The sequence below is a fragment of the Candoia aspera genome, chromosome 4, assembly GCF_035149785.1.
Source record: "Candoia aspera isolate rCanAsp1 chromosome 4, rCanAsp1.hap2, whole genome shotgun sequence".
In the NCBI taxonomy this organism is placed as follows: domain Eukaryota; kingdom Metazoa; phylum Chordata; class Lepidosauria; order Squamata; family Boidae; genus Candoia; species Candoia aspera.
The window spans coordinates 2917390-2944856 of NC_086156.1; the positions used below are offsets into that span (position 1 = coordinate 2917390).

General features: G+C 47.2%; 2 protein-coding genes across 3 annotated transcripts in view; one reads left to right on the forward strand and one right to left on the reverse strand.

The window, feature by feature from the left end:
- JMJD4 (jumonji domain containing 4) overlaps positions 1-3309 on the reverse strand; it is a 127740-nt gene extending 124431 nt beyond the window's left edge. Inside the window, exon 1 of the mRNA XM_063303274.1 lies at positions 3271-3309. The gene's annotated coding sequence lies outside the window, so the exon portion shown is untranslated. The remainder of the gene's footprint in view (positions 1-3270) is intronic.
- A 230-nt stretch (positions 3310-3539) lies between these two features.
- Positions 3540-27467, forward strand: SNAP47 (synaptosome associated protein 47). Of its 2 annotated transcripts, none has more exons than XM_063303262.1 (5): positions 3540-3780; positions 11620-12166; positions 15682-16169; positions 22123-22262; positions 25932-27467. In XM_063303262.1, the coding sequence occupies exons 2-5, from the start codon at positions 11670-11672 to the stop codon at positions 26076-26078; spliced, it is 1272 nt and encodes a 423-aa protein (XP_063159332.1). In that variant the 5' UTR covers positions 3540-3780; positions 11620-11669; the 3' UTR covers positions 26079-27467. The 2 variants fall into 2 exon arrangements, with proteins under 2 accessions (XP_063159332.1, XP_063159333.1); XM_063303263.1 differs by having other exon boundaries at positions 3544-3609.

The following is a 27467-nucleotide window of genomic DNA, read 5'->3' on the forward strand; positions in this document are numbered from 1 at the left end:
TTTCACAACATGGGTTAGGTTTTCTGCTTACAGAGAGAATACAGAGTTAATAAAGCGGAGGTTGGCACGAGTCCGTTTTTGTGGTTAGTTACTTCCTAGTTCCCACTTAAAAATACAAGTGCTGATTTAAGACAACTCCTGAGCCAGCCTGAGCAAGCTATTAAGGAGGTTTATATGAATTAAAGACAAAAAGGAGCATTTTCAGCCTAACAGGCCAGCCAGCAGCGAATGGACCCCCATCACAAGAGCCAAATCACAAAAGAGACCGGGGTGGGTTGTGAAGATGTCTGAGCATGCAGAAATGGCTAAGTTGCCTTGTCCGATTAAGGAGGGAACTATGATTACTCTTATAGGTAAAGGTTTCCCTTGACGTAAAGTCCAGTCGTGTCCGACTCTAGGGGGCGGTGCTCATCTCCGTTTCTAAGCCTTAGAGCCGGCGTTGTCCGTAGACACTTCCGGGTCATGTGGCCAGCATGACGACACGGAACGCCGTTACCTTCCCGCCGAAGCGGTACCTATTGATCTACTCACATTTGCATGTTTTCGAACTGCTAGGTGAGCAGGAGCTGGGACTAGCAACGGGAGCTCACCCCGCCGCGCGGTTTCGAACTGCCGACAGGTTTGTTTGCGAGAAGAAGGAGGGAACCATTATTATGTGATTTGGGAGGGTGGGGATGGTAATTGTTATGTTTGTAACTGCTGCAAAGAAGATCAGAAGTCGCTTCTTTAGAGATCTATATTTGCCTTTCCTTTCTATTATCTTTCACTTTTTGTTTACCCTTTTGTATTTTCTTTCTTTTCCTACTTTTCCTTTTACGTTTCTGTCATTTTTTAAAATCTATGTAAAATCTTCTTTCAATAAAAATTATTTCAAAAAACAAAACAAACAAAGGAAAGAAACTGGGGGAATGCCAACACCACAGCACAACGGGATAGGGATTATTAGAAAGGCAAGCAAAATTTACAAACACCCAAATAATTTAAATAGGCAGGAAGCGTAACAAGGGTCACCTCCACAGTGATTAGTGACCGGTTGGGGACATTTCCACCACTGAACCCAGACAGTTTAAGGATGCAGTATCTGCTGCCCCAGTTCAGGTTCAGCTCTGCTTTGAGGACGTCTGCAGCATGGATCGCGAAATGTCAGCACATATTCCCCGTCTCCCACTGCAATACTCAAGTCATTCCATCAAACAAAAGCAGCCAGCATAATCTATGCGCTGTCATTTACTGGCTTGTAAGAAATGGCTCCCAATTCTTTGAAGGGGCACCTTTGCGAAACATCCTGCAAAATCATTACTATTTATTGCTACAAACAACAAGCTTAGGCCTGACAGCATCCAAGGAAGAATGTGAGAGAGGGCTGTGTATAGGAGACACAATGCTACCCAATTATGGGAAGGCTGTCAAGGTTGTATGGATCCCTCATTTTCTTGGTTAGATGAGACAGATGGAAATGGATGCCAAGAGGCATGAAGATTAATCCTTGGCAAGAGCCCTGATATTTTTCCTTCCAAGCAACTCTGGGAGTCTCACAAATGGGAATTTAAATGGGGAAAAACTGTTACTCAGCGGAAGATGCCTTCCTCAGAGGAGCAGGGTGGGAGAAGTCCTTCTCTTTCTCGGACTAGGGAGAACTTCTGCAAACGGTCGGTACAAATGAATCAAGAGAGAAGCTTCATCGATTCAAAATCTGCACTACCAGACCCAGGGGAGGGGTGCTGAATATTTTCTCTGCATTTATTTTTGAATCCAAGGGTATCCCCCAAACTGCTCTTTGCAAACAGCTGTTGGGGGGAGTGGGTGGTTTAATTTCATTCCAGCTGTAGTGTGATCCTGATCCAAGTGCCTCCCACTCAAAATGTGTTTGTTTTGTAAAAAAGATAAGAACTTATCACAAAGCCAAACAACGCCTGGTTTGGCTGCAAGATCAATTGAACCGACCACGGGCGCACAAACACTTTGCAAGCAGTGACCTCAAACCGTCAATCACAGGAAAGCAAGTTTCATAAACCACAAGCAGAGGGTTTTTTTTCTGAAATGAACAGCCAACATCACACTAGAAAATGAATAAGGTGAGAATACACAGAAAATGGCACTCACTCCCACAGACCAGCCCCTTTTCATCTCCAACTTGCCTGGCCTCATTGCAGGGCAGCATAACCATTAAATTACTAAGAGTTAATCACAGCAAAGAGATGCATTTGCAAAATGACCCCATGTAAACCGTTCTTCAGACCCATGGCCCCATTCTTTAGCTCTTGTGTAACACCAGAACAGCCACAGAAATCACACTGAGGTAACAAAAGGGAGCGGATCCTGGTTATGTTTTCGCAAACATAACCAGGTTTTCTCAGTTTCCTAGCAAGCATATAAAGCACAGATTGGTTAGAAAAAGGCATGACATGCGCTTATCCCCTTTAACCACCGCTGGCACAGCATTACAAACCGTATGCACATATTATTATTATTATTATTACTATCACATCATCATCATACAGACCATGTGAAATCATAGCTGCCAGTTCTTTAGCTGGTGTTGGCCTTCATTCACATCAAGATGATGATGATGATGATATTATTATTTCTATAATTTTATCCCCGTTTTTATATACAATGCAAGGCAGCGAAGGTATCTAATACTGTACTGCTGCCTCCTATTTTGCCCACAACAACCCTGTGAGGTGGGTTTGGCTGAGAGAGGGAGGGACTGGCCTAAAGTCACCTATTTGGCCACAGGGGGTGGGAGATGGGAATTGTAGTCCATTAACTTTTTGGGTTAAGGGTATAGGAACCGCAGTCTGATGGCCACAAGCCGTGGGAGATGGGAACTGCAGTCTATTACCTTTTGGATTGAAGGCATGGGATGTGCAGGGGGCGGGAGATGGGAATTGTAGTCAACTGCTTCTGGATTGGGGGCGTGGGAACCGCAGTTTAATGACCACAAGGGGTGGGAGATGGGAACTGTAGTCCAATGGCTAGCTTGGGGACAGAGAGCCACGTCGACGACGGTGCCTCCCGCAAATGTCCACGCGGGCTTGGGAAGGACGGGAATTCTGATGCGCTAGCTGGGGGTGATGGGACCTGTAGTCCAACCCGCCAGGCTCAGGAAGTACGCCTCGCCGCCCGAAAAGGGGCCCTGCGGCCCTCCCCCTGCCCTTCCTCAGCTTCCCCCATTAACCCCTCATCCTCTTCTTCCTCAGCTCTCCCCGACGCCCCACTCGCCCCCCCAGTACGCGCATGCGCAAACATTCCCTCCCCACGACTGACCCGGCCGACGCCGCTGACTCCGATACCTCAGAGGGAGCGCCCAAACCGCGGCGCATGCGCCGTCCCCTGGCTCCCGGGCGCACCCTCCCCTCGGGCAGCCCCCCCACCCGGGCCGGCGCGTGCGCCCGGCGCCCGTCTCGCGGCTCGGCGGCACGCCTGCGCACGAGGCCGCCGGTGGTGGAAGCGGCGGCCAACTGAGAGCCAATGAAACAGCGCGCCGGGTTTGCGCAGGCGCGGTGAGGCCGGCGCGAGGGGAGGGGTGGCTGAGCGATGGCAGGTTGACGGCGGGGCGGACTGCAGCTCCTCCTCCGCCGCCGCCGCGCCTTTCACGAGCGGCCGGTGAGCGCGCGCCAGCCTCGCCGCCCCCTCCGCCCGGAAGAGGCGTCTCCGTGGGCAGCACGGCCTCCCCGGGGGCGGGGGCTGGCGTTGGCCTGTGACCCCCTCCCCAATATCTCGCCGTGAGGGCCTCGTCTGCCTCGCGCTAAGGTTGTCGGGAGTTGTAGTCCGAGGGTGGGGGAGGCCGAGGGTCGTTTCAGGGAGGGAGGGGAGAGGCCTGGGTCTTCGCCCCCTTCTTTGTGGGGCAGGGCAAGCCGGAGGGGGCGAGGGGGCGGCAACTAGGGGCCCTTGGGCCAAGGTTGGTCGCTTGGGCAGCACCTGGAAGGGGGAAGGGGGGCCAGTGGGACCCCAGCCCCACCTCGAGCGGGGGCTGCCCGCTGCCCTCCTGCCCCAATCAGGCCCTCTCTTGATGGAGGAAGGTACTCCCTGGTCACAAGAGGAGCTGGCTCAGAAGTGCTGGTTTCTTCCTTACCTGGTAAGGAAGATAATCTTAAAATCTCGTGCTTAGAAACTGGAATTTGCTCCAGAACTATTGCGCATAGCCTTGGCAGATCATAAACCAGTATAAAACGTCATCAAAAAACAGTATAGACAACCTGACAAAAAAATTAAAAACAGAAGCGAAAGGACTGCAAGCCACTTTAAAAAGCCGCATTGAAAAGTGCATCTGAACGCTTAAAACCTTGTTGGTGATGGGCGACCTCAGAAGTTGGAGCGGGGGCCACCAGGGAAGCCCAGAAGTGTCAGCTGGACCAGCAAATTGAAAAAAACAACCCAGGAGAAAATAAAAAACAAGCCACTGTTGTGTTGTTCCCAGGAAACTACATGAGATTGGATAGTGGTGGTGTGGAGCCTATAAAATGGTTATATTGTTCCTGAATTGACTGTGCTTTCCCACTGATTGTATGGTATGGTTTTAATTGTTTTAATGCTTATGTGATGATGATGATGATGATGATGATGATGATGATGATGATTAATAATAATAATAATTTGGTACTGTTTGTGTTTTAACCTTGTAAGAGGCTAGAGTCACATATGTGAGATGGGTGGCTGTATAAACCAATCAATCAATCAATTCATCTGATGAATGAATGAGATCCATGAAATCATTAGTGGTTGAGGTCAGTTTGAGGGAGATTAATCCTTTTTTTTAGCACTTAAAAAATACAGTCAAGAGCCAGAGTGGACTAAATTCCATTTTCGTCAGTTGGCAGATTAATGTGTCTATCTTCACAGAGTGGGAAAAAATCAGCACTCTTACCCAGTGGATGCAAAATTCAAAATAGATGGTTTGACTGCACATCTTGCAAAGGACAATTTGTAGGTATTAGTGTGGTTGTGGTCACTTTTTGTATAGAATTAACATTTACACAAGAGCTAGTTTGGTGTGGTGGTTAAGGCACCAGGCTAGAAATCAGAAGATCATGAGTTCTAATCCCGCCTGAGGCACGAAGCCAGCTGGGTGACCCTGGGCCAGTCCCCCTCTCTCAGCCCCGGGAAAGAGGCAATGGCAAACCACTTCTGAAAATCTTGCCAAGAAAACTGCAGGGACTAGTCCAGGCAGTCTCTGAGAATCAGAAACAATTGAATGGATTAAAAAAAAAAATTACACAGAAATTTTACTCTCGTATATTTATCTGTGGAAATTCTGTGCATGTCTTCTCCCACTTGTTTTTTGCTCTCTTTTGGTCCCACTGTTTGCAGTTGTTTTATAATCTCTATCCAGATCAGTTGATTGAGTGCATCTGTGGAAGCGGGCTCTCCTCGAAAACTTCTCCAGCATATTATATATATTTTAGGGGTCAGTAAAAACTTTTTTGTTGTTCCAGGAGTACTGGTTGTTTAACCAAAACTACTGGAAAAATCTTGGGGATCCCCCTTTGGCATTTATGTTGTTGTAGAGGTCAGTGGCATTTAAGGATAGCTTTGAGGAGTGAGAGGTATCTCCCAAAATCTTTGTGGTTAATGTGTGAGCTGTTTTGCCCTTAATGATCTTGTTTTGTCTGTATTTGCACGTGTCTGCTGGTGCAACTTGGACTGAAATTTCTTGCTGTAAATAATTTAAAATTATTTGTTTTTAAAAAACAAGCTACTCTGCTTCAGCGTAAATAAGGAAATACTGTAATATGTTGACATTTTATCTCATGGGCAGTTCCTTACAGCCTTACAAAAAAGCCAACCCAGAAAAGCACTGATAAAATGTGCTTGCTGGTCTGAAGTGTAATTTATTGATTTTGCTGGAAATGTTGCATCGTTTCTGCATCATACGTTATCCTTGTAGTGAAGAAAACAATTCCAATTCTTATTCAGGTACACCTCAACTTACAACCATTCATTTAGTGACTATTTGAAGTTACGACAGCACTGAAAAAAATGACTTACGACCAGTCCTCGCACTTAACGACCGTTGCAGCGCCCCTGTGGTCATGTGATCACAATTTGGGTGCTTGGCAAACAGCATGTATTTATGACGGTTGCAGCGTCCTGGGGTCACGTGATTGCCATTTGTGACCTTCCCAGCCGGCTTCCGACAAGCAGAGTCGATGACGGAAGCTGGATTTGCTTAATGACCATGTGACTTGCTTACTGACTACAGCAAAAAGGTCATAAAATCAGATGACTCACTTAATGACTGCCTCATTTAGTGACAGAAGTTCCTGTCCCAATTGTTGTAAGTCGAGGAGTACCTGTAATTCCATAAAGGCCAGTGTGGTCCCAAGGGAAGATGCTGGAATAGGAGTGGGGAGACCCAGGTTCTGGTCCCCCCCACCCCAGCCATGGAAACTTCCTGGGGAACCCTGAGCCAGTCATTCCCTCTTCACCCAGCTTACAGCACAGGGTTGCTCTTCTGGGGAAAATTTGGGACAGAGGGATATAAAAAACTATAGCAAGGAAAGCTGATTACCTTGGAGAGCCACTGTAGCGGAGGAGTTAACTTGTTGGATTAGGAGCGGAGGGATCCAGGTTTAATTTAATTTATTCAAGTTAGGTACTGCCCAACTCCAAACTGACTCTGGGCAGTGTCTAATAAAACCAGACAAAATACAGTAATTTTTAAAAAAAGGAATAAGAAAGCAATAAAGAACAATAGCCAGTGGTGAATCTGGCTAACAAGACTACCCTCAGCCATGGGAGCTCACTAGCGGGCGTTAGGCCAGTCATCCTTTTTTAAACCAACCTGACTCACAGGGTTCTTTCCGGGGGAGAAAGTGAGTCTCGTATATTAGATATAAGCTCATACCAAGCCAAAATACTAAAAAAGATAGAACAAACTGCCCCTGAAACTGAAGCAAAGACTCTCCTAATTACAACTTAGGACGAGACTCAAAATATGTTTATTTTTCCAGGTCTTTTAGTATTTTTAGCACTTGTATTTTATGGTTGTTTTTAAAGTTGTTTTTGCTGTACCTTAAGCTCTCCTGAGTGTTACAGGAATGGGCAGCATATCCATTTTCTAAATTATATATAAATATATATATACACACACACACATACACACACACACACACACACAAACAAATTTTAAAAATGTGAAAATCAATTCTACTTCCCCATTTGATCAGGGGTGGGCAACCTGCAGTCTTTAGTCGGACTTCATGTGACCTCTGACCAAATTTCTAGTGCCCCTTACAGGTTAATAATTGAGACCTCTAGCAAGATTCCTTGGTCCCAGTCTAATGCTCTGAAGGAGAGAAGGGAGAAAGCAAGCCAACTGGCCATACCTACTTAGGGTTCTGCGGCTGCCCACCATTGAGAGTTGCCCCCAACAGGCCACCCCTGGGTGGCTTTCCACTGATAACAATGTTATTCGCCTTGCATGTGTGTATGAGATACAGGTAGTTCTCGCTTAGCGACCACATAGGGACTGGAAAATTTTAAGCAGTGCTTAAGTGAGCCACCACATGACCAGACCCAATTTTACAACTTTTTACGATGGTCATTAAACAAATCATGGGTTGTTAAGCAAATCACTGTGATCATTAAGTGAATCTAGCTTCCCCACTGGACTTTTTTTTGCTGGAAACTGGCAAAAGGGTTGCAAATCGCGATCACATGACGCTGCAACTGGTCGTAATGTGAGCCGGCTGCCAAGTGCCTGGATTGTGATCACGTGACCACAGGGGTGGTGTGACGGTTGTTAAGTGCAAGTACAGTTATAAAGCACTTCTTCCAGGATCTTCGTAAATTTGGACTGTTGTTAAATGAACGGCCGTTAAGCAAGGACTACCTAAATATGCCTGTGAATATTTATGCCTCTGCAAGTTGCTCTTTTAGCTTCCTGCAGGGAAAATCCTGTATGTTTGCTGAACTGAGAAATAACATGAGATTTTAAGCAAAACTTTCCTGGGTTGGATGGATGGCTGGATCTCAGCTTCTTCAATGTCAGGTTCCAAAATGTTTAGACTCTACCATATGACCTGGAAATTCTGGAATTATTCAAAATTGTTCTGGTGGCAGTTGTAAGTGCATCTGAAGGATACTGGGATGAATACAGGAGGCTCTTCTGCAGTTGAGCATCGTGTAAAGGAAAATATGGACCTTAACCTTCCAGTTTGACTCTTCCTGGGTTTCTTTTATTAGATCTGCTACACCACTGATAGGCGTTGAAAAAGGCCACCGGTGAGGGAGATTCACCAGCTCACATGAATTGGGTCAGTACACAAACCCTGTTAAGCAAAGATGGCTTTAAGGAATTGCAGACTCCCACCTCCCCCAGTCATGCAGATTAAGTAGCTGGCAGGAGGGGCAACTTTCTGACCCTTTCCTTGTGATGCAACCTCCAGGTTGAGCTACCTGGATAGTGAACTGTTCACGGGGCTAGAAATTCATGACCCGCAGTATCAATGTAAGATCCTCTCGTTCCATGATGTGGTGATGACTGTTCTGGAGTGGTCAGCAGGTGATGCCTGGGCAAAAATAATAGGCTCAGTTTCGTAATGTGAGAAAATGACTGGCCAGATGGTAAACATGTGGCTCATAGCTGGACAATGAATCATGAGAACCAAAAGAACATAATATGTGGTATTCTCTGTTGATGGTCCATTTTCTTGTGTTATGGGCCAGCAGTCAAACGCCTGCTTTGGATCATCCTTTTTTCTATGATCTCTTCTCCAAGTTTTAGATGTGGAGTAAATTTTATGCGGTGTGGTAGGTTTTCTTTGGTTTCTTTCTTTCATTCATCTGCAATTTTAGGCAATTTTTGTTGGACATGGAAATCAAGAACCCTCTGTTTTTGAGCATTTGGAGGCTACCCAAAGGTTCTGCACCTACAAACAGACCAGGTAAATGGGGGAAATGCAGGTTTAATTAAGTCAGATATGTCTTGCAAGAGATTTAGTGGGTGCGTGCAGAAGATCCTAACAGCGCACAAGGCCAAAATGTGTCTTTCATTCAGATAGACGATCATATACATATGCTTGAATGTTACTCAGACACCTGTTATTGATGATGAAGGGCTGAGTGTGTGAACTGACTTTATTAAACACCCCCTGCCTTTTAGATTAGCTGTACAGCTAGTCCTCCCGTAAGAAGAGTCACTTAGCAACTGCTTCACTTAACCGAGTTGCCAGTCCCATTTGGGGTCGCTAAACGAGGACTACCTATAGAGGCTTAGAATTTGTTTCTTCTATGTGATCAGCTGATAACGCAGTTATCAAGTCACAAATGCGCACGTGCGAACCATATGGGAACCGACTCTTTGTATGCGTTATGTATTGGGAGGTATTGCTTCTTGAATGACTTCTGAAGGAGCCTGGTGGCAAGTCTGGTGGCACCTTCTCGGATTAATGCACTTTATGAAAAGGCACGTGCTTTTGTGAGCGACAGCTTCCTTCGTCAGGCGCAGAGGTAGCTTACGCAAGCTGACGCCTGTACATAATATTTGTTAATTGGGAAAGGTGCAGCCAGACTCCTGATTTTTTTTTTGCCACTGTAGACAAACAGCACTTCCACAATGTCTTGGATGACTGTGTGGCAGCGGATAGAACAGTTCTTGAGTGGAAATTTCGTTTCTCCTCTAGACTTTTATAGCTTGCTTGTGGTTTAATTTTTTTTAACTGGCTGGCTGGGGAATTCTGGGAGTTGAAGTCCAGACATCTTGAAGTGGCCAAGGTTGAGAAACACAGCTTAGACAAGCCAGCTCTTCCTCTTTGCTCTTGCAAGCTGTGAGATAACCAACTTCCAGCCCTAACCACAATCAGATCGTTATTCCCCTCTTTTGCCATAGCAGGTACCCAGTGCCTGCTAGATTAGTAATCCTGGTTAATATCTAACCTTCCTTTGCTGATGCCTAAACTGAGCAACTCTGGGGGTGGAGTGGGAAAGGGAGGTTGCAGGGCTATAAAACTTGCCCAACAAAAGCAACCCCTTGCTGAGTCGTGTTCTGGAAACCTTCCCCGCCATCTGGGCTCTCCTGGCTGTTTGGGGTCACGGCCTTCTGACGCCGTAAGTATATTCAGGAGCAATTCTTAAATAAACCTTTTTCAAGGTTTATTATCATCCTGGTGTCTCCCTGGACATTCTTGTTCTTTGGTATCCGTCCTGCCAATCCAAAATTAAGTGCCAACGCACAGATTAAAGGCAACAGGTTCACAGCACTCTAAGCCTTCACGAAGCTTGTTTGATTTGGGTTTAACATGTTATGTGAATGCGGCCATTGTGGTTTGTAAGCCATGGTTGATGGCTTAATGCTTGGCAAACCCAGCCAATTGTAGATTATTCAGTAAATCACTGTTCTGCAAACCTCAGCTGAGTGCACTGGTTAAAGATATAGTAAGAACAGCCACGGTGCTGGCTTACAGAGCTAACATTCAGGATCCAGATAATTTGGGGGTGGGGAATGCTTGTCAAATACTCAAAGAGGTCACATTAGTAACGATGCTTGAAATTTGACAGGAGCACAAGAATTCAAGATTGAAGTATGTTCATCTGCCGAACACTGCGTTAAATTTTGTGCTGACTTATTTTCTGCTAAGGGTCACATTTGTCAGAATATTTTTACAGTGGCAATAACTTGCTGCAGAAGAACTTACTGTCCCCTTGAAGAGCCCTTTGAATGTGCAGCCGCTGATACGTCATTATGTTCTTTTCTGTTGCTTTTAAATTCAAGCGGAGCACCTTTAGTGCATGGCAATGATAAGGGCAAGTTAGAACTGGTCTGTTTTAAATGAAATTGCATGTATATGTCTCAGTTTGAGTTTTTTTGAAGGGTGTCGGTAGAGCAAGGGAGTAAAATGTGGTTGTGCAAGACATAAGGAGTTAGTTTCATCTGACTAATTAATAATAGAATTATGCAGAGATCCAGATTTGAAGGGCAAAATAGAATTTGGAGGGTGCCTGGCCACCTACGTTGCACCTGTTAGCAGGGCTGCATCTGGGGGGGCAACCGGGGCATGTGACCTGGGCGCCGCGCTGGTGGGGCGCCAAAGTGAGCACTGGGGGGATGCCAAAATGAGTGCTGGGGGGGTGCCAAAATGGGCACGGAATCCATGTTTGCCCCGGGTGACACAGACCCTAGTTGCAGCCCTGCCTGTTGGAGCACCTTAAGGCATGTATTTTTTTGGGGGGGGGGCTTCTGTGGCTGCCTCCTGTAAGTGTCATGTAACCCTGAGAAAATGTCTTTTTTTTGTGACGGTTGGTATACCGTGGTTCAGTGATAGAGCACTTCATGTAGGGTCCTTGTTTCAGTTTCAGGCATTGCAGCTAAAAAGATCTTGCAAGGCTTGGGAAATATATGGGGAAGAAAGATCTGGAAGTTATATTTGCAAGGGCTATTAATTGGTATGGGTGTGATACTGGACTAGTAAACCAAGAAGAATGCAGCTTCATGTATTCAACATTCAAGATCTGGGGTTTGGAATGGGTGAGTTGACATCTCAATGCCTTACAGTCTCAAACCATACCTTCATCAGTGTTTTGAACCCAAGTGTTAGCTGTAAAGGTCATGAGAGGTGAATGAACAGTATGTTAACTGTTAATCACTGATTGCATAATTTGTTTGCTCCTTTGAAGGTGGTGGCTGTTTCTTTGGCCTTGAGGAAGAGGAAGCAAGGAATACAGTAATGGATGAGAACATACGTATCCATACGTGGCCCTGTTCCTATTACCTCAACTCTGAGAGACAATGGGTTCCCGGCAAACTCTTGCTGACGCCAGTTTCCGTAAGATTTACAGCTGACAAATCTGGAGAACTCCTGGCCAGCTTCCATCTTTCCAGCATCAGTGAGATCAAGAAAGAATCTTCCACCTTCATTTTTAGTTCTCTCACTCTTTTGGAGAACAATACCAAGCATTGGTTCAGTTCCCTTCAGCCTAACCGAAATGTGGTCTTCAATGTTCTCGAACATTTTTGGAGAGAACAGCTGCTGTCATCTGATGGAGCTGGGGCACAGACGGCTTGTCCCCAGACATCCAAGGGCAAAGAATTAACTGGTTTGTTGATGGGATCTCAAAAGCGCCTGGAAGATACTGCAAAAGTGCTTGAGCACCAGGGTGAACAGTTTGATAACATCATGAAGGGACTGGACAAGATTGAATCAGAGATGGACGTGGCAGACAGGTATGGCGACCTGCAACTTGTTCCGATTACAGCAGGAGTGGGATCTGGTGATCCCCAGGGAGATGATTGGTGGGTCACAGGATAACACCTGGAGGCCTGCTTTGCATGGAATCATACAGGACACTCATTGGCAGACAGAACTTGTTATCAAGAACAAGTAGATAGCCGCGGCGTAGAAGAGGCATATTGTTATTTAAATTCAAGGCAGATAGCTTGCTCCTTAAGCAAGGATAAACAGCTGCTTTGGGGGAAGTATCACAATCCGAAGTTTTCTTTAATTCTTAAGTTTGGTACCCCGGGGTAGGAATGGGGTCTTCCACTACTAATGAACTACAGTTCCTAGCTGCTCCAGTCAGCACTGTCAGTGGTGAGAGATGCCAGGTATTCCAATTCAGCACACCTGGGAGACATGTTCCCTCTTCCTGGGATCCGTGATACTTGCTGGTTTTCGTGGCAAAGCATACACCTAGTAGTGGATGGGGTGGGCAGGTAGTTTCTTGCCTCAATCCATTCTAGGAGATTCTGGGTGAGACTCTAGAGCTGAATTCAGCATTACCTAAATCCAAAATGATTTTCCTTGAATTGTACTATTTCCCATGGGGAGAAAAAAAAAAAGGAAAGCATTTGTGACAGGCCAGAATCTCACCTGGATGAATATGGGTGAGATCAGGCCAATGTGGCAGCTTCAGAAAAGTACGCATGTTAGCTCAGGCAGAAGATTGTTGGCTGAAATTCTTTCAGCAGGTATTGGATCAGTGTGTCACAAGCGTGCGAAGCTTTGGAGATGGGAAGTGAATACTTGGGAATGGTTCTGAGAAAGAAAAGGTCATGGTCAATAGGAAGGTCTGTAGAAAGAAAATTGCATTGTTCCAGTTCTTCAGCAGAAGTTTGAAAATTTGAGCCTTGCACAAAGGCTTATGGCTTCTTTCTCAATTTAAGCTTACATGCTAACGGCATGCCAAATATTTCATTTTAAAGGCTTGGAATATTTTTTCCCCAGAAACATATAAATGTAAAGCGTATAAACTCCTCCTAAAAGCGCAGTCCCTTAAGCATTTACGTATTTCTACAGTACTTAATGAAAGGGACGCGGTGGCGTGGCAGGTTAAACCGCTGAGCTGCTGAGCTTGCCGATTGGAAGGTCGGCAGTTCGAATCCGCGTGACGGGGCGAGCTCCCGTTGCTAGTCCCAGCTCCTGCTCACCTAGCAGTTCGAAAACATGCAAATGTGAGTAGATCAATAGGTACCGCTTCGGCGGGAAGGTAACGGCATTCCGTGTCGTCATGCCGGCCACATGACCACGGAAGTGTCTACGGACAAACGCCGGCTCTTGGCTCTTCGTCTTCGAAGCGGAGATGAGCACCGCCCCCTAGAGTCGGATACGGCTGGACTTAACATCAAGGGAAGCCTACAGTACTTAATACGTAAATGCTTAAGGGACTGCGCTTTTAGGAGGAATCTAAGAAGTCCAGGTAAATCTCCCATCAGGTTTCCTTTTGCAAGGGAACTTTAGGCATGATTCCGAAACCAAATGGGACTCCCTGGGAAATAAGGATTTCCAGAGGAGTACCAAGAACCACCAAGAGGCTTTTGCGGACTACACTGGCGATACGGAGCTTTATGCTGAAATAGGAGCGTAGACACACTTCTGGTTTGCTTGTGAAGGGAGGAAGGATTATGAACTGTTCCGCTGAGGAAGGGCAGGCAGCTAGTACCACCATATATATCCCCTTCCTCCCTCCCTCCCTCCCTCCCTCCCTAAAACCACCCAGCTGCATAACAGCACTGAACATGGATGATGGCAAGGTTTTATGGGACGTGTACAAAATACCAGAGCAAGACTGTCTCCCTCAAGATAGAGGGGAGCAAACTGTAGAAGCTACAAACTGTAATAATTGGAAGAGAAGAGAAGAGAATACTTGATTGGCCAAGTATGATTAGACATCGAAGGAATTCGACTTTGGTGCGAGAGTTCTCAATATATTTACATAACATCAGAAAATAAACAATAATAAAGTAGCAACGTTATTTACTAGAACTATACAATCAAGGAAAGAAAAGAAGGAAAGGAAAATAATACTACGGCTATTAGCTAACACACCCTCGGATTTAAAGGGAGAATTAAGGGACAGCATACTGCATCTGTCGTCTAACATACGTTCACATTTAACAGCATTACCGGTCACATCTCAGCAGTCGTGTATTACCATACATTGTCAATCCTTATATTAAAAGGTAAAGGTAAAGGTTTCCCTTGACGTAAAGTCCAGTCGTGTCCGACTCTAGGCCTTAGAGCCGGCGTTGTCCGTAGACACTTCCGGGTCATGTGGCCAGCATGACGACACGGAACGCCGTTACCTTCCCGCCGAAGCGGTACCTATTGATCTACTCACATTTGCATGTTTTCGAACTGCTAGGTGAGCAGGAGCTGGGACTAGCAACGGGAGCTCACCCCGCTGCGCGGTTTCGAACCGCCGACCTTCCGATCGACAGCTCAGCGGTTTAACCCGCAGCGCCACCGCGTCCCATTAATCCTTATATTAATGCTACATTAATTAGGAGTTCAACAGAGCAATGGCACGAGGGAAAAAACTGTCTCAATGCCTAGAAGTTTTGACATTCAGTACTCTGCAGCGCCATCCTGATGGTAGAAGTTGAAACAGTTTATGTCCAGGATGCGAAGGGTCTGCAGGTATCTCCTCTGCCCTCCTTTTGACCCTTGCAATGTACAGGTCTTCTGTAGAAGGCCGGTGGATTGCAATAATTCTTTCTGCAGACTTAAGTATCCGTTGAAGCCTATATCTGTCCTGCTTGGCTGCGGAACCAAACCAGACAGTTACAGAAGAACAGATAACAGACTCAGTAACTCCTCTGTAAAACTGTACCAAAAGCTCCTGAGATAGATTAAACTTCCTAAGCTGATGCAGGAAGAGCATCCTTCGTTGTGCCTTTTTGATGATAGTTTGCGTCCATTTCAGGTCTTGAGAAATTATGGAGCCCAAAAACTTAAAGGACTCTACTACTAATACTGGGCTATCGAATATGGTAAGAAGGGGCGAGTTAGAAGAATTCTTTCTAAAATCCACAACCACCTCTACAGTTTTGAGTGTATTCAGTTTCAAGTTGTTATAACTGCACCACAGGGCCCGTCGTACTGTAGTTATAACAACGTGAAACTGAATTGTCTTATTGGGCGCTGTCATTCAAACAGCAGTTACCAGGTGTGACACCGATGTTCTTCCATAGCTAACCCAATCGGTGTATATCGTATGGCACAATCACGGTGTTTGGCTGTGCTCAGGCCCCAGGGAATAACACTCATCCTCTTCATGAACTGTAGCCCAGCTGCTCCACGTTGAACTCCGTCTTCACCAAACATCAGAGGCTTATGGTGGAGGTCCAACTAGCCAGACCCTCACCCATTCTGACCAGGTGATCTCTGTATGAAACGGTGAGCCTTGGCTTTTCTGGGGCCAAGCCTCTTTCTGAGCCTGTTGCTTTCCTCTTTCTCTCAGGTTGTTGTCAGAACTTGAATCTCCGTCTTGGTGGCCTTTTGGTGGGAAACTACCCAAGGTGGCGTCTGAAGGAGGGAAGGCGAAGGAGACCTCCGTGGGTTCGGGTTCTAAGAGCAAGGATGGGGTGATAGTCCAGATCCCCGTTATCATCACTGAAAGGACAGATTCTAACGTCAAACCAGGCAGCCTCACGCTCTTAGTTTCTGGCCTGAAGATCAGCGACGCCAAGTCTCAGCTGCTGCACTGGTTTGACAAGAAGGACGTGGATGATGTGAAAGTTCACTCACCCTATGAAATCTGCGTCCGCCAGAGGTTCATCGGGAAGCCAGACATCTGCTACCGGCTGCTGTCGGCAAAGATGCCGGAAGCCATTCCCTTCCTCGAGATGCAGTTCAGCAAGAAAATTCAGTTCCTGGAGGATGCCTTGGGGCTTGCGCAGGCTAGGAGGACTCCTCAAGAGGAGGCTGGCGGCTCCATTTGGCAAGCAGGTAAGAGACAGGAGGGAAAAACCTTCAGATAATTGGAGTAGGCTTTTTTAAAAATAGTAACCAATAACCAAAGGAATAGGCGTTTAAGAGCCTCCTTCCCAGCCTGATGCCTTTCAGATATCTTGGCCCACAATTCCAAGTGTCAGACATAACAGAAAGGTACCCAATTGGCACAGTCTCCTCTGGAGCATCTAGAACGCTTCAGAGATCCTTTTAACCATCTTCTAAGGTAGATCTGTGTCGTAGATGACCTCGGCCACCACCAGGGTTCTTGTGTTGGGAGCAGCTGAATGGTTACTCTTCTCCTGAAACAATACAGCTGCTGATGCAAGGGGAAGGACGCCTGGAATTCCTACAATAATCTTGAAAGAAGCTCGCTGGACGAGTCCCCTGTTTCCATCAGGGGTTACCAAGTGCTTGGGCACCGCGCCCCTCCACTGATCCTTGAATCCACAGCCTCCCAGACACAGGGAACGAAAGCCCAGCCTAATGTGTGGGTAACATCACTATCTGGGTTTCTTGTTTTCAAGCCCAGGTTTGTAAGCTCCTGCATACACCCCCTCACCTTGAACAGGACTTCCAGATAGGATGCAGCCCCCGTCATTCTTCACCATTGCCCATGCTGGCTGGGATTGATGGGAATTATTCTTTCAGAACTTCTAGAGGGACGTGGGTTACCCATCCCGAGTTAATGGCTCAGTTCTCCATTGCTTAGAGATTAGGGGTGCCTTTGTCGTCCACCAGGTCTTTGCTTCAAGAAGCTGTTGTGATACGTAACTCAGCCCATTCTTCATTTGCTTCTGAATCCTGTGTTTTTCCTTGATTTCTACTCTTCCATCACTTCCTGCCAAAAATGTATGGAAATTCCCAGAGTTGATGCTCTGAGCTCACAATACATTTTACATCGCTTATTTTTGAGCAATTTGCCATGTTTTGGGGTCTGGCTATTACAGAGCATGGAGAAGACCTGGTTTTTGTTGATGAATGCCTTTCTAAAGAAGGTAGGAAGAAACCATTTCTGGGCCTGCTGGGCTTAAAAAGAGCTTTCGGGCAATTAAAACAAGCCGGCCTGTGAAGAAAGTGGGTTGTGTTGCACCCTGTTCTAAAATTAAAATTCAGCAGAGATTAGAACGTTCTCTCCTTGGCTGGTTGCCGAGGTCCGGTACTTGGAAAACCTTGTTAATCTTTAAATGAAGGACTCCTGGGCACCAGGTGGCAAAATGCTAGTCCAGCTCCTCAGAGGCAGAGCAGCCGGTTGGTTTTTAAGTGTGGTTCATCCTGGTAGGTAATGTCGAGTTCGTGATGTGGCAATACCAGTTATAAAAAGAATTGCTTTATCAGAGCCTTTTTAAACTGTGCATCAAATGTTTTGCGTTAACAACTTACAGGAGTCTGAAGTCCTCTCTCTCCTCCTCCCTTCCAGCTTTTGTGCTCTAAGTAGCAAACACCAAGAACAGAAATCCAGCAAGAATGGAAATGTTGGCTTGCGCTGCTCCTCCAAAAGCCAGCCTTGTCTTTTTGCCACTGAGACTTGCCACTAGATGGCAATCAACCACCACACCTGATCAGCCAGTATATATATTTTTTTAATTCCTCAGCTATTTCACAAGTAAAATATTCCATTTTTCTAAAGAGGTTAGGGCAGGGTTGAAGCAAGCAAAATGTGTTTCTTTTATTCCTCACCCAGCGCCGGTGAGGGGCTCTTAATGGAATCTTGCGCACAGGAACACATGCACAAACTCTTGCTGCTCTGGGACCAGCTATTGGGTGTCTCCGATTAGAGTTCCAGAGTCCTTTCTGGTCAGACAAAGAATAGCATGGCTTGTGTGCGCTGAACACCACTCTGAAAGAGGCCAACAATTTTAGGTGGAAAATACTGTCATTTAATCTCTTAGGCTGTGGAACCTAGGAGACTTAAACTAGGTTCTTCGTCAGCATGATCCCCTCCAGGTCGACTGATTGGATTTATATTCTACCTTTTCTCCCAAGAGCTTGAGGTAGCCTTCAGGGGGATTTATCCCCTTCCCAGCAGCCCTGAGAGGTATAGTGTGTAGACAGAGAGAGAAAGTGCCTGGCCCAAAGCCCCCCAGTGAGTTTCTGTGGGATGAGCCTGGATCTTCCCAAACCTAATCTAACAACTTAACTGCAACGCTGTACTGTCTTTCAGTTGTGTTATTTTATGCAAGCCAATGGTTCCCTGTTGATTCGGCTTGTCTGAAGCCGGCTGGGAAGGTCACAATTCATGATCATGCGACTGCAGGACGCTGCAACCGGTCATAAATGTGAGCCGGTTGCCAAGTGCCCAAATTGTGATCATGTGACCGTGGAGGGTGGTGCGACGGTCAGAACTTCAAGGACGGGTTGTAAGTGAGTTTTTTAGCTGCTGCTTATTGTATTGGGGCAAACTGTTGCTTTGTTTAGTCTGCTGGTATTATCAGCGGCTTCTGTGGGATCTCCGTTGGAAGTCCTTCCCAGCTGTCCTGAGATCCCTCTCAGTCAGAAGTGAGCAGCTCACAGGCCCATTTGATCCCCCCAGCTCTCTCCCCCTCCCCCTTTTAGCAGTTCTTGACCCACACCCACCCACAGGCATAAAGGGCCAGATTGCCTTTTGAAAACTTGACAGTATGGTTTGAAACAGGGACGGGGAAGGGGGGTTGCTAGGGTTGACATAAGTTTTATTTCACCTCGCACCCCCCCCCCAATTTAAGCACCACACCCTGTGAACCCCTTGGAGCCTGTGCTGCAAATAGCCACAAAACTATTGATGATAGGGCTAGACCAGGATGTCTCCACCAGGGTTCTGTGGCACCCTGGGGTTCCATGAGAGGTCACTGGGGGTTCCCTGGGAGATCACGATTCATTTCAAACATCATTTCAAATTCGGGCAACTTCCCATTAAAGAGGCAAGTTTCATTCTTTACGTTTGGTGTAAGAGTACCGCTAATGCATCTATCCAGGCCTACCCATGAAACTAATGTAATCATTTCGTAACGTCTGGCCTGTATTTGAGCCTGAATGCGCAGGGGTTCCCCGAGGCCTGGAAAATATTTCAAGGGTTCCTCCGGGGTCAAAAGGGTGAGAAAGGCTGGGCTAGCGAAAGGGCCAGGAAGTCTAGGCAAAAGAATCCACATGCATTGGGTGTCCCCAGCTCTGATTCTTCAACGTTTTTAATGTTTGAGTTTTGTGCCATTTGTCACAAACGCAGAACCAGTGCCAAGAGCAGAATCTTCCCAGAATCCTCCCTTGCAGGTGGGATCAATAGGTTAGAAAAGCAAGCACCTTGTTTGCTTCAAGGCTGTGCGCTGGCACACTGCTGTTGGTCAGAGCAAGGGGCGCATGGCTGCTGTCGTATTTCTCCAGCCTCGCATGGCTTCATGGCTGCTTCCCACCATCGGCCATCTTTTAAACGCCACCCCGAAGCAGCCAGCTGGGGAAAGTTTGGGAAAGCTGCTGGAAGCAGGGTCCCAGTGGAATTACAGGCAAGGTGCTTTTGACGTACTGAATTCATAAACCAGGCAGCTCCCAGCCAGAGTACAAATCAGGGGCGTTCAGTGGGTGACTTTGGAAGTTCTGCACCTGTACCGGCAGTTTGGCTTGCTGGCTACGAGTGGGCAGGTTTCAGCCGACGTTAAATTTAGACAGGCGCGAATGTCTCCCTTGTAGCAAAGCTGCCTGGGTCCCAGTTTGGGAGCGAAGGCTGCGATAACCAAATAATTCCTGGGGATTAAGAGGTTGCAGTAATTACTCCCGCAGGGATTTAGTGCTCTGTATTTTTAGCTTTGGCTTTTGTGTCTGCCTTTTACATTAAGTAACACAATCCAGAGCAGCGGGGCAGACTCTGTCCCCGGGCCAGTCATTTTGGCACAGATCCTCCAAAACCTGAACAAGCCTCAGCTTCCCAACCTACTTCCTGGCCTGGCGCCCTGCAGCTGTCGCAGTGGAGGTGGTGGGTGCTCTTGGGCAAGACAGCTCCCTCTAAAGTGTGCTCTCCCCCCCACCCCCACCCAGCATATCCTGCTTCAGCAGAGACCATTCGGATAGACAGGAGGGTGCGCAGAGTGTGAGCCACACCTGGCGCAGAGCACCCGCAGCGCCGCACTGCGAGCAGCGGCCTTTCATTGCCACACTTAGCCTGGATTGGATGCCACCGTCAGAGCCAGGGCTTTAAATAAACCCTGGACGGTGTAGCTGCTTCGGGACCACCACCCACACGCCACCACATTGTCTTGTTCCGGATGCCCCAGGATCATCCCGTTTGGTTTTTTGTTGTTGTTGTTCCAAGGCTGGCCGACTGGCTAACTGCAAATTGCGGGTGGATCCCCAGGAAGCCGCAGGCTGGTGTTTTCGTTTGGTTGGATGGCTTTTTTTTTAAATAAGAATTTTATTAAGTTTCAAGCAAGCTACAGAAAAACAAAAAACTACAAAGAAAAAAAGAGAAAAAACTACAAAAGTGTGGAAACACAAGCATTTTTTTTTTAATTACGAAAAGAGGTGACTTCTGACTTTTAACAGCAAGGATATACAACAGTTTTCCATAATCAACCGCTTACTCTATATTAAACCAAAATCACATTATTTCTATAAATGGTTCCATTGACGCATTATAAAAATCACTGAATACAGTTGCTCCCTCCCCTTATATTAAAAGAATACACACACCCCAATCAACTCCCCCCCCCCCCAGTCGGATGGCTCAGTCGGGTGAGCCTGAGCGAGTTGGGAGGGGAGAGCCATTTGCCGTGTGGCTTTAGAAGAGGAAGAAGGGTTTCAAATTTGGCCCGGCAGGGATGTCCAGACTGGGAGGGTGTCTCCCTCTTGCCAAACCATAGCCGAAGGATACTTTGCAGGGGAAAGACTTATTCGCTGGACTTCCACCAGGATGGAAAGTCCAACCCTTCCTCCTCCTCTTCCTCCTCACCCCCAGAGAGGGCATTAATCATCCCCTGAGACTTTGTGCTTTTGGTCTTACCCTCTCCGGGCAAGGCTTGGATCAGGGAATACTCCTGCAAAATTCACAGACCAGACCCACATTTGCATTTCTTGCATTTGCTGACGGGTTACGCACTATGCCGCAGAACGTCCCGGGGTGGGGAGGTTTCCAGAAGATGCCCTCCCTCTTTTCAAGGCAGGGTCATGGGTTGCAAAGGGGTGGCCCAGCTTCCATGGCTGTGCAAGGGGAACATTTGCACGTTCCCTCTAAGCGAGGCTTGTGGGAAAGCTGCTGCTTGCAGCAAATCAAAGATCTGTCCGAGCCAGCCCTCCCTTTTGAACAGCCCTCAGCTTAGGTGCCTTGTACAAAGCTCACTGATGGGGCGGTCTCCCTCAACAAGTCTTGGCCCGCCGTAAGCAAATGACCATAGCCTGCTCCTTTAAAAAAAACAAAACAGGAAATTAAGCTTCTGTAGTTTAGCTGAGTTTAGCTTCACCTGTCCCCCTCCCATGTGAAGGCATTGCACAGCAGACCCAGCAGATGCCACTCTGTGGCCATGTCCCCCACCCCCCCCCCGAGCAAGAAGATCCAGTTGAAAGAGCCAGCCATCTTTCCCAGGACTCAACTGCCTCCTGTAGGCAGCTCAGGTTTGTGAATAAAATCCCTTCCGCCTGTTACCACTTTGTATCCTGATACCACTGCTCTAATCCATGTTTCTCAGCCTTGGCTGCTTGAAGATCTGTGGACTTCAACTCCCAGAATTCCCCATCTTCACGTGGCCCCGGTTGAGAAACCCTGCTCTGATCTTTCCTGTGCTCCAGCCATCCCTCTATCAGCCAGGCATGTGCAGCTGGCCAGAGAAGTGCAGCCACATCCAAAACACTTCGCCAGCACATAAGCCCTTCATGGTACCACGTCCCACGTTTTCGTCAGGGGTCAGTTGTGCCACGGTGCATGGAAAAAAAAAAAATGACAGCACGAACGGTGCCTTTTGGATTCCCGTCTGTCCTCCTCTTCTTGCAGCAACCGGGCTGGTTGGAAGCCTAGTGCAGACTGGATCAGCAACGCCCTCCTCCTCTCGAGGAACCGGAGACAGCCCGCAGGCTCAGATGCAGAAGGAAAGACAGGTTGTTTCGGAGAGCGAAACGCAGGAGCTCAGGCAGGTACGTAGAAAGCCGCTGAGGGCAGACAACCATGCATGCAACGTGACTAGATAGAATAATTCACTTTTCCATTTAGCAGTTTATCTCTTTTTTTTTTCTTTTTTGCTGTGCTGACCGAGCACGGACAAAGTCCGCCTGGTTTAACGAACGAGCAGAAGAATTGCGAATGAAATAGTAATGCTTGCTGCTTGCAGAGGGACACAGATTCGCCAAAGGCGTTCAGACGTGTGCTTAGGAGAAAGGAAAGTATAAGTGGCGTCCTGAAGTTTAGTCTGCTGAAATTAATGTGAAATGCATCTCACAGCAAGCCAGTGTCCGCACTTAGCAGGTTGGGCATTCTTAGCTGTCTGCCGTGCCGCGTTCTCAGCACCCTGATCGGTGTTTCTTAATTTTTTTTTTCCCTTGGGGCCCCTTCCCATTTAAAAAAGAAAAAGTTATGGAGGACCCCAAAAGAGCTTTTGGTTGTATGATTTATATAGGTCTGTTTTTCCTGTATTAAAAATTAAAATCGACGCGTTTGCTGCCACTACCACTTCTCATGATTATTTGATGGGATTTTAATGTTGTATTATTTTTCAGCATAGACTGGCGAATAATTTTGATTTTGAGGACCGCTGAGAGGGTCTTGGGGGACCCCCAGGGGTCCTAGCACCACGTTTTAAGAAACACTGCCCTAGGTGATAGTTACTCAGCCTCCTTTTTGTACCTAGAGCCCATGGGAAATTTTCCCCATAGTCATGGTCACTGTTTCCTCACCCTCAGCTGAGAAGCTTACTTCCTATAGTCCAGTGTTCCTCAACCTCAGCAACTGTCAGATGTGTGGACTTCAACTCCCAGAATTCCCCAGCCAGCTGTGCTGGCTGGGGAATTCTGGGAGTTGAAGTCCACACATCTGACAGTTGCTGAGGTTGAGGAACACTGCTATAGTAGAAGGTAGGTAGATTCTGCTGGGCTGTAGAACATTCCTTGCTTTCTTTAAGTTGGATGTGGGTGTTCAGAATACATCCGTCACCTACTGGGGTCAAAGCACGTATCTTTTGAACTTAAACTATATTCGCCTCCATCAGAAATAGCAGCGATGCATTGGGGGAGTGCCGCTCGGGCTGGGTGGGCTGATGTCCTAATCAGAAAATAATTCAGTGCAATATACCTGGATTTGTGTGTGTGTCAGGAAAGTTTGGCTTCGCGCTGTACGGGGAACTTGGAAGCAGACTTTTTCCACCAGCTCTGATGAACTCATTGCAGGCTGCTGATAAACAGGACCGAGGGCAGGGAGGAATTGCATGCAGGTTTACGCAAAGCGGCCTAAGTCGCCGAAGGCGCTCTCGGGTGATCTGGAAACCCATCAGGATGCTTGGGCCTGCCTTCAGAGGGACTGACTTCGTATTTCCATCCAGAGCGCAGTATTCTGCTGTTGGGTCGATGCGCGCCTGTTGCTTGTCCATAGATTTAGGGAAGGAACAGCTGTAGACTTTCCACGATGGTTCCCAATTACCTAAGGCTGACATCATGTCATCGAAGATGGGAGGAGATGGGATAATATTAGCTTAAAGTCTGTGGTTGGAGAAAGCGGGAGAGATCTTGTTTGCTAGATTTGGTTTGGCAGAATACATCCTGCAGGCTCTTATTTCTGCTTTTCAAAATCCTTTTCTGCTGTTGTCACATCTGCAGGCCATAGAGGCTGGCGGGTGGTGAACCTCAGCCTTTTCTCTCTCTCTCTCTCATTCAGGACTGTTCGTTTCCCTGGTGGCCCAATTATTTCAGATCCACTCACTTCTGCTGAAAGATCGGGCTTGTGAAGGGCAATTGATGTGAGCCATGCCATACTGGGCCAGCTAGTCTGAAACTGGGTGGGCTGGAAGGTGGAAAGCAAAGAGCCCCAGGCCAGACTTCTCTGTAAACATAGCGCAGTCTGTCTTCAGGAAGGATGGAAAAGAGGGACTTAGGATTTAAAGCCCAAGGGCTGGCGCACACAGACACACTCCCATGTGGCTGGATTCCTCTGTCTCCTGCAGAGATAAGTCTTCCTCTGTTGGGGCTGATGATCCTCTCCAACTGTGCTGAGTCTCTGAAGGGTTCTGCTGTTAGTTCATAGAATCATAGAGGTGGAAGGGACCTCAGAGGTCATCCAGCCCAACCCCCTGCACACTGCAGGATTCACTACAGCTGGATGACTGACTAGCCTCTGTTTGAAAGCCTCCAGTGAAGAGAACAAAATGAGGGAACTGAGCCTCTGAAGAGCCATGAAGCCTGACCAAACACTATCTTGACCTATGTGTTACCTGTGGAGTTTCCTTAATCTATGTTGACTCACCAATCCATTTGATTCGACCTATGTGTAATCATCTGCAGTTACTGAGTTTTCTCCACATGCCCACAAGTCCAGTACCATTTCGGTTGGGGAGATTTTGCTGTATTGTTTCTCAGCATTTCTTCCTTTCTTTTTTTCCCCCCTAAATTGAATTGGCTATTCATCATAGAGATTGGACAGAAGTATTTTTCCTGTTTCGTTGTTTTCAAAAAAAAATAAAAAAAATTGTAACTTCCCACAGTATTGAGAAATGATTTGAAATGGCTATTTTCACTAGCTTTTTCCAATCTGATATATTCCAGCCTTGTTGAAGTACAGCCTCCATCATCCCACTCAGTGTATTATGCCAGCTGACAGTATTGCAGAGGGGTCTATAACAGTTCAGATGGGGTAAAATGGGATTAACTTTCTGGAATTAGTATAAAATGTTACGTGAAATAATGTAAAAGTCCTTTAGCTAAGGAGAGGGATGCAGAACGTTGGAAAAAAAGAACGTGCTTCACTTGGTTGCAAGAGAATGTGCTTTATTAATCATGGTGGGATTTACTTTTGAGTAAACATGCATAAAATTGCAGCGGTAAGCTCTTCTTTTTTTTTTAATTTAGCGCTGAGCATACTCCCTGGGCGCAAAAGGGGAAGATTTGGAGAATTCGTCTAATTAACGGGGCTGGAGAGCAAAGATGCTTTGATTAATGGCATGGGGTCTGATTTTCTTACGCGTACCTCCACCTCCCCCAGGAAAAAAAAAAAAAACAGAAACGCCACCTTTGGTTACCGATTCTGTAGTTCTCTCTCCAAGGTCCGCCCCAGTCCTTATATTCTGTAATGCTGCTCAGGGTTAGAGTTTGGCAGAGGGCACTGAACCTTTTAGCCTGCTGGAGAGTCCCACAATCAAGAGCTAGACATCTTGTTGTTATTGTTTTATGACATCAAAATGGCCTCCTCCCTCCTCCTCCCCCTCGTCTGTCTTCTCCTTCTCCTCATCTACTCCTTCCTGTCCTCCTCCTCCTCCTCCTCCTCCTCCTCCTCCCATCCTCAATCTCGCCCTTCCTGCCTGCCAGAAGGTTTGGCCTAACCTCAGAGTCCCAGCTACGCGCTCAAGTGTTTCCCATCTCGCCAAGGCTGAGCGGGAGCACGTGGAGCCCGCTTCCTCAGAAAGCCCCCTTCGTTCGGCGTGGCCCACGTTTGCAGAGTTCCCGGAAGAGGGGGAGTTCACGAGGTGGCCCCTCTTCCCTTCGGAAGGCAGTCGGTCTTTCTCTGCCTCCTGCTCCTGGGGCTTGCTTCTGGCAGGTAGAAAGTCCCACGGGAAGGAGGGCCGACGTTTCAGTGACTGCAGTTGCCGTCGATTCTCTCGACAGATCCTTCGGAGGCTCAAGTGCCTGGCCTTGGAAACCGAAACGGAGCTGGAACAGCAGGACGAGAGCCTGGATGCCATCTCTTCATCCGTGGATCGAGCCACCCTGAACATCGACAGGCAGAACCGCAGGATCAGGAAACTAACTTAGGACCTGCAAGAGGTGTTTTGCAGCTGTGAAGCAGAGGTGCCCGTTCTTCGCCTGGGCCGCACCCTGGGAACGTCCTTTGTGTTGGCCGGGGCCAGATTTCCAGAGGGGGGGCTTGCATTAGCGAAACCACAAAGCCACGGGCGAGGAAGGTGGTTCTGACTGGGTATTATTAAATGAAGGGGGTGTCCTGTTAAGTTGCAGAGGAAGGAGGAACGTTGTTTCTGTTGTTCTCCAGCCGATCCAAGGGTACTACTTTGGGCGCTCCCTGGCAGTGTTTCGGTGGGACCTGCCGCGCAGGGGGATTAGCTGAATGCAGCCTTGTGGCAGGGAGAATCTCAACTTGCACGTGGAAACGCAGTGTGGTCTGCAGGTCTTTCTTTCAGTTCACCTGTTGGACCACAGACTGACTCCTTAACCACTTCTGTAGCACCTTGAGTTTGCCACGTCTTCGGGGAACGACCTGTCTGGGTTGGCCTTGACCCTGTGAGATCAACTAGCTCCTCTGAGAAGCCATGGCGCAGAAGCTAATTTGTGTCACCATCAGAGCTTTTTCCGTGGGGACGCGAAGGCATTTTAGAACGAAGTAAATAAGCAAGCAGAGGACTTGCGGCCCTGGATTGGGCCCAGCTTCCATCTGTTCAGAATTTTGCTTCCAGTGCAGACTTCTAGGCGACTTAATGGAACTGGCCTACTAGTAACCTGAAAAAGCAAGAACGCTTTTACTTCTCCTACCTTTTCCAAGCAGAGGGGGGAAATGGGGACTTTCCCCACCTTTGAATAGCCCTTATATAGCTTTGTGCACTTTAACTATTTAATATAACAGAAAAGGGAATGACTGTTAGTATTTGAACCGTATTAGTCCTGTAGTGCTGAAATCTACTGTATTAGTCCTGTAGCGTTGAACGCCTTTTAACAGGCTCTTTCGTCCTGGAAAAAAAAATACCGTACATAACCATTTCTAAAGGCGGCGTTACCTAGTAGGGAGAGAGAAACTTGGGGTGGGAGTGTGGGGCAGGAGACCCCATGGTATTTAACACAATGGACTGAATGCTGTTACTTTGTGTTTTTGTTGGCATGGCCACACGGCCTGTCAGAAATGAAACGAAGGGAATTGATTTTGCAGATTTAGGATGATTAACGACGGAAACATCCAAATCAGAATCCAGAAGCAACATTTGGGTTCCCAGCTGGAGGAAGAGATTTTTATGGGTAGCAGGATTTGAATTCTGGAAGAATTGAAAGGGAAGCTGACTTTACTTTCAGCCTGTGAGATTCACTGGTTTCAGTACAGGCAGAAATCTTTTTTAGCTCCATTCTAATAAGAGCCTCCAGGCATTTGTCTGCTACTGTAGATGTGGAGCAGATTGGAGAAGATCAGTTAAAAGGAAA